General features: G+C 45.2%; 1 protein-coding gene across 2 annotated transcripts in view; it reads right to left on the bottom strand.

Moving 5' to 3' along the window:
• The window catches only part of MAP2K5 (mitogen-activated protein kinase kinase 5), a 182,766-nt gene that overhangs the window by 39,620 nt on the left and 131,800 nt on the right, over window positions 1-11,346 (bottom strand). Inside the window, exons 18-19 of one of the 2 annotated variants that reach the window (XM_006033317.2) lie at window positions 6,627-6,653; window positions 6,283-6,315 (exon numbers count right to left, since the gene is read on the bottom strand). The exons of the other annotated variant lie outside the window; for it this stretch is intronic. Coding sequence (XP_006033379.1) covers window positions 6,283-6,315; window positions 6,627-6,653 — 60 coding nt within the window. The remainder of the gene's footprint in view (window positions 1-6,282; window positions 6,316-6,626; window positions 6,654-11,346) is intronic. 2 annotated transcript variants of the gene reach the window in all.

The following is an 11,346-nucleotide window of genomic DNA, read 5'->3' as shown; positions in this document are numbered from 1 at the left end:
CCAGGCTGTCTGCCTGCTGAGACTAAGGTACAGAAACTTTCTTCCCAAAAGGCACGTCTTTGAGAAGGTTACGAAAAGGGAAGGGTTAGAAGTTGGAACTGAAGCTTAACTACAGTGCTTGCTACCACAACCGCTTTCGCACAGTGAAAACTGGTTTAAAGCAACCACCCAAGGGGCCGGCAATAATTGGTTTCCTAGTAGGGATACTCCAACTAAATAAAGGTCAAACCAAATAGCCCTGGAGAGCTTGGGGATAATTTAAGTAGTTGTTTAAGAGAAAGGACTGCCTACTGGATGTGCTCCTTAGCACGAGTTTCATCTATCTTGCCGTCTCTGGACGTGCAGCTGACACCCATGAAGTCAACAGACAGGTGGGTGGAAGGATGGAAAGCCGACAAGCCGCAAAGCAGAGAGCTGTCAGGTTTGGTCCCCTGGGATTTGACCATACGGACGTGAAACCATCTATACGTCGTCCTAAGGGCTTATCTGTCTGGCAGCCTGGACCCGTGCCAGCGCGGTCAGGGTTTTGAAGATGTGGCATACAGAATATGATCAAAGAAATACCCAAGTCGCAAGTGGACTCCAGCGTGCGCTGCACAATGCAGAAGAGGAGAGTTGCGGGCGCGAAGAACTGATGCCGTTTCCTGTTTGACTGACTTCAGGACTAATCCCGAAGCCTGGAAATTTAAGGACGCCCTGCTTAAATTTTCAACGGATGGCTCTCAACGCAGCAAATGTGAGGACGCAGTGTTACAGTCAGCACAGCCGCCCTGGGGTTATTCTCTGGATAGTGAATTAGATGTGCTTTACGCTGCCCCCAGCTTTCAGCAGGCTGCGGACTTCTGTAGGGACGGTGCCCTGATGGCAATTGTCAGGGGTAATGCTGATGGGGTGGCAGCTGGGCAAGGCACAGCTGGGGTTTCTGGCACCTGGAAGGTTGTGGGAATTGTGAGCGCTGAAATACTTAATAACGCGGGCGGACAATGAAATGGTAATCTCTCGGTTTTAGTATCAGCCCACCAAAGTGAACGGACGTTACGTACTTCTCAGAGCTCAGACTTCAGGAGTCTCCAAGCAGCACTGCGCTGACTGGTCCCAGACTGCTTGTGTGTCTAAGTCATCTTCAAAAACAAGAAGGCTAGAAACAGGGGTGTTGTTTTTTGGATTTTTTTTTTTCTAATGACCCTTGCAGAGGTGCAACCTGCAGCAAATCCTGTGGCTTTGTATTGTGGAGCAGGAGACCAGAGCCCAGGCATTTCTCGAGCAGACAATGGCTTCTGTTTCCAACAGATCTCTGTCCTCATTCGTGTCGGAGCAGTGCTGGCAAGGCTGCATTCACGGCAACTGATGCATGCCCTTCCCAAAAGGGATTAATCCGCGCTGCTCCCTGCTCCCACACAACATTTCTGTGAGTTGCGGATGAACTAAGTTGATTGCTAGAATATTAAATTACATGCAGCACTCCAATAGCACCAGTCTGCCTTTATTACTGGCTGTGTCGCAGAATGAACTAATGTTAACAACTATTAAATCCTCATCTTTGGGCCAGGGAGCATAAGCCCCATCATGGCAGAAGCAACTGCTAGGAGGAGGATTGTTGCTTAAATGAGCATGTCCTACTTAGGGCTGGATCAGATTTCTCTAGCGGTTACCACATGTTAGGAAGCAGGCCCTAGCAGATGCATGCATCCTCCTCAGCCCCCAGTAGATAATGTTCTTCACTAACCTGCAGCATCAGAAAGGTGAAGTGGTTAATAATGCAGTGCTCACAAAAAATGACAGAGCAGGGTTTCCAGGTACGTCTCCTATCACTTACTAAAAATGTCGACTGCCTGCAGGTATATCTAACTCCTAATTAATGCAGAGAGCGGAAACCACACCTCCCGACCTGCCTCAGCCTGCGCGGGTGAAACGGGGTGTGGAAAGGACACGGGATGAGGGAGACAAGAGAAGTTACCCATGCCAGGATGTTAAACTTTTCCAGTGTACCAGCCCCTCTCCATTACAGCGCGTCTTTGGTTCTGATGCAAAGGCTAACCGGTAACGGGTGTAGGGGCGTACCTAATTTATGTGGCGCACGAGGAATTTGGGCTCTCTCAAAGCATGACGCTCTTCAGAGTAAGGGACAGTAGAGGTAGGACAGACATCTAAAGTAGAGAGGCTTATAATAGTTAAAAAGCACCCTTTAATGAAAAAAAAAGGATTTTTTTTAATATTAGGTGCCACCTTCTGGAGTTTGTGGACAATCCAGAACACCTATATAGTACAAATGCCACCTCTCAACTCGTCTACTCATCAATAAATCATATGAATTAAACATAATTATGAATGAACAGAACATTAACTTTTGGATTACTGCTGTGTTTTTGAGGAATGCATAATACTAGTCTAAAGAAACAATGATTGCCCTAGAACAAGCGATTATTAAAAAGAATCAAGATCTTAATGCTATTCCCGTTCATCATTTTTAAAAACAATCAAAACTGCATTCATTTCCACAGCACTTGGAAAAGCTGAGAGCCAGGTCTTTTAGGATTGAATCTTGCACTAAAAAAAACCAGACCGCAATCAGTCTTTTCTGTCTCCCAAGGTTAGAGTCCTAAAAGTGCAATACTGTTCCCATTGACCAGAACAGAAGATACTAATATTGCTTCTAACCTACCTGTATAATTTTAGCAAGATTCAGTTATATCCATCTACAGTTTACAAATCACATCACAGACACATTTCTGCACTGTTGAAAGTACACGGACCTGAATTCAGCAAAGCATTTAAACAAGGGCTTAACTTTAAAGCTGATGCCTAATTCCTTTGAGCAACACATGCTTTGCTTCTCCTAGTATAAGACATTTCAGATAGAAACACCGCTATCAGGAATGCTTGGGGCCGGATGCTGTTCCATCTCTTGGGCCTCGAAGAGGACTTAGGTGCCTAAGTGCAATTCTGTTCTGCCTTGTTCAAGTCCCTGAAAACCCAATAATGCTTCTTTGCTACACGCCGTCATCTGGCCTTTCAAACTAAGTCATAGAAAGACAGCGAGGAAGACGGTCCACCCGCCTTTTGCATTAATTGTTCTTCCAGGAGTTGAGCAGGTGGAAGAGGATCACACTTAGACACTTAACAGGTGGAACCGAATCTGGCCCTTGGTCTACATCGGGGTGGCCAACCAGTGGCCAAGTGGCATGGGCAGCCTCTCTGCGTGGCATGCAGCAGACTGGGGAGGGGGCAGGCAGCACAGTGGCAGATAGGGAAGGGAGCAGAAAGCAGAGCAGCAGATCAGGCAGGGGAAGGCAACAGAAGTAGTACTTGAGAGAAGGCAGTGCTTAATGTGTGGCACGCCTGCCAAAAAGGTCTACATGTTGCCCTTTGCTCATCTCTCCTGCTCCCTGAAAGGCACCGGTGCCAGCCGTCAGGCCTCCGAGATCCCTCCTCCCTGGATCAGCCTGGACACAGCGAAAGCCACCTGATCCACAACTCTCTCTGGGGCCCATCTGCACGGCGGTGGGTCGCACAGTGATCTTAGGTGGAAACAAAGAGCGCCCCTGGTCCCACCGCTGCAAGCTGAGGCTGGACCTTGTGCCACCACTCATGTCACAGTCACTAAAAGACCCTCCTGGGAGGGGGGGGTCTCTCTTAAGGGACCAAAGACCCAAATGATCCCGTCCAGCGCAATCGGGAGAGAGTGAGGAACAGGTTGCAGGAGGCTCCGGGCAAAGATCTGGTCCTATCCTCACCGCTCCTAAGCCGCCCGCTGCTCTCCACTGCTCCCCTCCGCGCCGAGCCACGTGACGATGGGTCCGCTGCCACCCGTTCGAAGGGGTGAGGGAGAAGCTACAGACCGCCGCTCCTGGCTGCGGTGCTCATCATCCGGCGAGGTGGGGAACTTGCCGTCGGTCTCTATGCGTGCTGGAGGGCCCATGCTGTGCTGAGCAGCTGCAGGCTGCCGGGGAGGGGCTGAGCTCCGCTCCCACCTCCTGCGAGTTTTAGGACCTCTCAGCCCGTTTCCCCCCTCTCTCCTCTACAGTAAAGGGGAGTATTTGGCCCAAGATAATCAGTCTTACAACACTGAACATTTCTAATCACTAATACACACGCTAGCGACAGCAGCTGTACAGTACCAGACAGCCGACAGACGCTCTCTCCCAAGATCCTTATGTAAGAGCAGTACACATTAGCACAATAAGTGGGAGCCATTATTATCCCCCAACAGAGACATGTCTTGCAAAGAACGGGCCAGGAGGAGGAGGGGGTAACGGGAAGAGAAAACGGAGCAAGGCGAGAGTAAAACCAGCAGGTTTAGCAGCAGGGCACGTGGAAAGGAGAGGGGGCTCCAGGAGGCCCACGGACGTAAAGGGAAGGGAAATGCATCGTCTGTTCACAACAAGACCTACAACACAATCACCCTTCAAATAAATGTCCTCCCCGACACTCCCCTGCCAAGAGTCTGCACTTCCAGGTGCGGCAACAGCTAATCCAAGCCCTATATATCTTATTAAATGACCCTCTAACAATATGTACCTGCCAAGCAAATAACACTACAGAGCCAATTCACTCAACTATTGCCCACAGGCTGCAAATGTTATGGCAGGGAACTTCCATTTAGCAACTGAGCATGGTGCAAAGCAGAGCAAGTTGCACTTGCAGAGTTACATGTGGATATCTCAAATCCTCGCACGCCCACGACGGGAAGACAGGCTGGTGCCCTTGGTGTGGAGACCGACAGGTCAGCCGCACGCCGTGGAACGTAAAATCAGGTCAAGACAAGCGACCCCGGCTCCCCGGGCCTGGCGATGCTCGTGCTCCTTGGCTGACTGCTGTCCAGCTAAGGTTGCAACAACCCTGCTCCCGAGCGAACAAACATGAGAGTTGCAGGGAGCTTCCTCCCATGACGTGGTTCCTTATGGCTATTTTTTTCTGAGAGCTTCTTTTCCTAGAGTTGGACTTAGATTCGGCTATTGACTGACTCGCTAAATGCAAGGTCCTGAGCCGTGGCAATAGAGAGTGGAAATAGGGATGTGTTTGACTTAGATGGTATCCTCTCTAGGATGTGGGCTACCTTTATACCAGCATATACAGAACCTAGCACAGCAGGGCCCCAATCCCCCCGTTTCTATATGAAGAGCAACAACACTACCGAGGAAGCTGAGCTCCAAGCACCAGACCATCACCAGTTGAATGAGTGACCACTCCTGTGCCCATACGTGTCCTCACCCCCTATGGTGCATTGAGATCCTTCACCGTGCATTGGCTAATCATCTTCCCTTAACCTCCAGAGACAGTTTAAAATATTAGTGCAATTCCACCCGTTAAGACTTGAACGTTTCCTTTTTCAAAAACGTCCAGCTAGGTCAACGTGCCACTTTCTAATGAGAGCGCCACTCAAATGAGCGAACACCAAATAAAAGGTAAATTGGAATTAGCAGGGTAGCGTGGTAGGAAGTGACAAAACTGTCCCATCAGTGCCCTCAGGGCACAGCGGAGATCCTCTGCTAGTGGTTAAGCCCAACCTTTAAAAAGAGCTTGATGTTTTTATGTTGAAGCTCCCTGATTATCAGCATCCCTGGATTAGCAAACTATATGGGGGACAAAACGAACAGGGGTCCATCACGAACACGATTTCCAGCGGTCCCTGTGACACAAGGGCGGCAACAAGCCTCCTTCCAAAAGTCAAGAGGGTCATCACGGAGCCGAGCCAGACTCGCATATCCCACGTGGGAAAATCTGCTCATGCGCACTGCAACACATGCAAAATCAAAGCTGGATCGGACAAGGAAGTGTTGCTGTAATCCAGCTGAAGCGGCTGAAATTCAGCCACTGCTCAAAACCGGCATTTCTACATTTCAAATTTGGTTTTGCCCCATGACCAAACCAAAATGGTCAGAGATGGATAACATTCAGATTCACTCTGTAACTTTTTAACCCCCTTTAAAAGGGCCTTTCTTGCTTATCTACACTGTGCTCAGTATGCTGGGTACGTATCACTTGAACTTCTCTGCTCCATCTCATCTGGCAAAGGGAAAAGATCAATTAAAATGACCGAATGCAGGCTTCAGGGCCAAGACAGCCATCGAGACAGCCACGTTTTCCAAGGATTCAATATTAAGAGTCAGAAAACAGCAAAAAGTGGGACAAGGCCAGTTCACGTTCTACATATCCAAGCTGTACAAGGCAACTCGTGCTCTGAGGATGCTGGGCATTGTGCTTCATTAGGAAACAAAATATAAGCTTTCCACTCCATTAGGAATGACTTTAGGAGTGAAAGCACATAAGACGACGACTCACCTCATCAACAATGCACTGCAATAACTGGAGAGGCTGCAATGGAAAGGAGAGAGGGAAAAAGTATTAGCCTATATGCAATATCTTTACAGTGGAGTGGAAAGAAAAAATCATTAATGCAATAAAATATAGCAAGATTAATCAACAGCAGCAAACTCTTATAAAAACATTGATGCTCAGGATGTTCTATTATTTCTAATGGTACCTAATCTAATACAGGCAGTTAAAGGTTTGCATTTTCTTCAAAATGCAATTTGCTAAGTTTAAAACAAGGCATTCAAGCATGCAAAGGAAGCAGCCATCAGGAAAAAGAAAAGTGAATTTTTTTCTGAACTCATAAAGCTTACCATTAAAGATCCCTGGTTTTTCTGAATCTGAAAAAAGGCAATATGTAATTAGCATGTCATAATCAAAATGACTCACTTGGACACATTATGATCACTGAGAGAAAATTATTGCATCGCTGGTGGCAATTTGTGGGCATGTGTTAACACAATTTACATAATGAAAATACACAAATGTTAATAGCTCGCTTCTCATTTATAGGCGAAAGTCAGCAGAATGTTAATTTCACACAACACTTTTTAGTACCCTCCAGGTTGTATTAGAATAGGGAGAAAAACCATAATCCATTTCAAAAGGCTGTTTACGATTCAGATATAAATAATGTTTTATATTGCTAGATTGTGAACACTGGGCTTAATGTTGCAATCATTGCTAATGTTATGAAGCTCACTCTTTTTAAATTAAAAACCGATTTATTTAAAATTGAAATTAAATCATAGTCAGAAATTAGAATTTTGGATTACTGCCAGTCTCTGCTCACAATCCCTTTTTTTGTGAAGAAAACTTTAATTATGTGCTTGAAGTATCTGCCGCGACTCAGGAAAAGCGTGAATGCTCCCCTTTTATCCAAGTTTCTTATGTATGCCACCACGGTTCGACTTTGACTACAAGTAGAACAATGCCATCTGTACGGCTGGAAAGTTTGGATAACTTTGTACTGGTTTTCAACAACAAAAGCAAAGACTTGTAACCAGCACTATCCGGCCCTTCCTAAATCTCAAACTGGTGTTTTGTTGGGTGGATTATCTGCTCCTTTGCAGCAGTGCAAAACCCAGCATTCACAGAATTTCGGCTAGATGTCATCATCAAAAAGATGGATCGTAACGCAAGCACCTGAAGAGAGCACAGATAACGAAGTCTGCAAACTTGGAATGAAGTTAGGAAAAAGTATTTGTACTTGGTCTGGGGGGTTCATAACACTCAACGTTATGTATTTTCTAAACAGGTAAAAAAAAAAAAGTGAGCGGCTCCTTTTACAACAGGAAAGCAAACAGCGCCCCGCTCTCTATTGTACAACATACTACTTAGTGAAAATGTTGTCTTCTGGTCTAACACAGTTTGCTTGGCTTCCCCCTTCCCATTTAATATTCTCAGTTGTATAGTGCCATGATGATGAATGTTGCAGCGCTGCCATCAGCTTTGGAAATTCTCCCCCAACAGCCAGCCAGAGGCATGATCCTCTAGTAATACTTTACAGGTAGTAAAATGTAATATAACGGAGGAGAGGAGGTTGCAAACAAACACCACAAATGTAGCAGGTACCACACAGTCTTTCACTCTGCAATAATTGCACGCAATCTTGAGCAAACAGATACGTACATCAGCTTTCCAGACCCAATTCTAATTTTCATGGAGAAAAATAGAAAATATAAATAGGTAGAAGTATTTCTGCATCTTTTTAATGAGCGCGATCATGATTTGACATGATACATGGCATGAGAAATCTTACTGCTTACAGGAGGAACATATTTCGTGAACATAAAAAGGGATCCTTTCATACTTGGCTATCAGAGGCTGAATGACAGAATTACGCTGATTCAGCTGATCAGATGAGGCTACTTCTCATTTTCCTTATAAAATGTTTTATTGCAAATGAATAGGAGGTTTAGTTTCCCATCTAAACCATCAAACGGGCAAAGTGGGAGTCATACACGCGTGCACTGGGATAATATGTAGCTAACATGAAAAAAAGCAAACTGGGGAATGTTTTTAAATTCAGAAATGATCTGATTTCAGAGCAGGGCTTAAAAATATTATTTCTAATAAAAGTTCTTAATGTTTCTGCAAAGCAATAAGGAAACACAAATAAGAGCATTACAGAATTCGCTTTATGATGTTATAACTATCCAATAGAGCAGCAGGCCCCATTTGTAAGACAGAAACACACACACACACATGCACGCACGCACACCCCACCCCCCTTACCGGATTTTATTACACAATTTTGATAGCAACATATTATTTGAGATCATCTTCATAAATTTTGCATTAAGGTAGCTGTGCCAGTACCTGGAATTGATTCAAAATGCTTAAGACACTCAATTACTTTTTAACACTGTTACCCAACGTAATGACATATCTGCTATTTCACCAGCATTTGATGATGCAACATCATTGTAATTGATTCATTTTCTCAATTAAATAAAGCTACCGTGCTTTTCTCGATGTGAATGCCACAGAGACTCCCGAGTTAGATGTATTACCTATTTTCTCTGTCTCAGATATATTGCTTGTAAGACAGCACTGTGTTCCTCCGTTAACTCCACTGGAAAATGTAATGCTACAGTCATATTTTTCAAGTTCTGAACGGCAATGCACTTGGCTGTATTTATATTAGGCATATTTTTCACTGTTAAAACTATGTTGTTTACCTTTTCCGAGATCACATTATTGCTCAGTCTCTGCAACTATAAAACAAACCTAACCAAAGACAACTTTACAGTCAATGCCTCTACTTTTGCACACAGTTCATGAAAAAGTGAAGCATCCAGTTTTATAGCACATTAAAAACAGTTTTAAAAGTACTCAACATAAAATGTTTTATCTTTTTGTTTCCTTTTTTATTTTTTTTTTGGTTCTCCTTCTGTTTGTTTCCCAGGCACTGCTGGGAGATGAAAGTTTAGGGAACAGGGTAACTCTGACAGGTCCAATGCGGCAGCCGCGGGGCAGCTTTTAGAATAACATGCCAAATACCTGCATTTAGCATGTTACCAATAAGTTCAGAATGAAGAAGCAAAAAAAATTCAAGTTAATTCAAATGGCCATTTTAAAGGTGAATTGAAGATTTGGGGGGGCACAAACCGGATTGTAATTTTTGCTCAACCCTCGCTGGAAAGACTGATGACGTTCGCATAGAAAGAACGGATGCATTACAGCAATAGACGCTTGGAAAACCCTGTTAAAGGTAGATGGAAAGATTATATATCATTTTACGACGATAAGCTTTGATGCATTAATTACCTGATAGGTCTCTTCTCAGAAATGTCAGCATGTAAATCTTTTGCCAGCAATATTTTTAAACGACAAGCTGAGGGGGTGGGGGGGTATTTAAATGCAGATACAAGAGCTGCGTCCCCAGTTACTGCTGCAAGACCTTCCAGGTCTTAACATTTTCCAAGTATTTCTTCCCCACCTGGAAGCATGTGATTTTGGGGACTTTTCGTCAGATCTTGGATGTTTTTAAAGGGATGTTTGCCTGTCCGTAAGCAGCATTTATAACACGTAAGTTAACCTGAGGAAGGGGCAGAAACACAACTCTGTTTAACTCAAATACATAAGCCTGCCCCGTGCACGCTATGTTTCTTAGCCTACAAAAAAATTTAAAAAAGAGTCACTGGTAGTTGCATAAGCTCCTCTGCAAATGGCATTCTCCATATGTCATTTTTTTAGGTTGGTTACAAATGCAAAAGTTTGCCTCATGCCTCATCTACTATTTAATCAATGCCTCTGGTTATGAAAAGCAACTTTTGACAGACCATCAGGTTACATTTCTGTCTCCATGGAGATACTTTTGACGGGAAGTGGCTGAGAAGACCTCTGCCAGTCCCTTTCACATTATATTCACAAGTACAATCAAAAGCACTCAAATGAATCCACCCTGTGCAACTCAGAGGAGTCACTGGCTATCGCTTTCATTTTCTCTTTTTTTTCTCTCTGGAACTAGGGCTGGCCCTGAGGCTTTTGCCCGAGAGATCTGCGGGTGACTGAGGTTAGATCTTCCCAAACCAAGTGCCACATTTTCTCTTTACATATATACTGCTTTTCAATCCAGTGGGTTTTTCCTTCTAAATAGAAAAGGAGATATGCGGACAAATCACGCTGCCACGATGTTAAAGGAACAGGCTGAGGTACCACACACAGTCCTCGTCTCTCCAGCGATGGGTTTGAACAGCACACTCGATTTGCTTTTAAAGTCTAGAAATGATCAGGGAATGCGTCACTACTCCCTTGACAACTTTTAGGGGCTGGAGGCAACCAAGCCACAAGGCACCTCTGCTCGGGTCTCAGAGAGAGGACGTACGCCGATTCTCTCTGCCCTGACATATTAAAGCCAGGACTTCTCATTGCATGTACAGTTTTTCTCATGTTTCCAGTTGGCCATCTTCACCCACGGCTCCATCCGACTTCAGTGAGATGCTAGACCCCCTCCTTCAGCTCCCTCTCATCACCCCTTGGAAAAAGCCCTGGGTGGAATTGCAAAAAAAACAGTGAAGTATGAAAGATGCTGCCATTATCATTTCAGGAAACCCCCCTTCCTATCATTAATTTGGGGATCGACAAACTCCAATTGCCCAGTCAATGAATGGAGCAGAGGGCAAAGCAGCAATACGTTTTGAGAACAATGGTCAAAATAAAACCCTGAAAACCAAAAGATTGTCCACAACAGCTTTTACTATTTGTAGAGGTGCACCGATACATGGGTCTGATATCAGATTGGCACCGATATAAAGTGTCTGTACTGGTAATTGGCCATATCAGGCCGATAATTTGGCCGTGCTGTGTGCAGCTGGTAAGTGGTGTGGTGGAAGGGGAGGGGGAAGGGGAAGGCGCAGGAAGAGGTGTGGGGGAGGCAGATCAAGGCCCCCGCAGTGAGGGAGGCGTGGGGCTGGGGCAGGGGCTGGGGCAAGGGCTGCCCAGGCAGGGTGGGACAGGCATGGGACGGAGCTGTGGCTCATCCAGGGGGCCTGGGGAGGTGGAGGGGGGCGGCTCCCGCTGCTGCAT

Source organism: Alligator sinensis, unplaced genomic scaffold (assembly GCF_000455745.1).
Source record: "Alligator sinensis unplaced genomic scaffold, ASM45574v1 scaffold1423_1, whole genome shotgun sequence".
Taxonomy (NCBI): domain Eukaryota; kingdom Metazoa; phylum Chordata; order Crocodylia; family Alligatoridae; genus Alligator; species Alligator sinensis.
The sequence above is the reverse complement of the archived record's forward strand: the minus strand, read 5'-3'. Positions and strand labels throughout refer to the sequence as shown.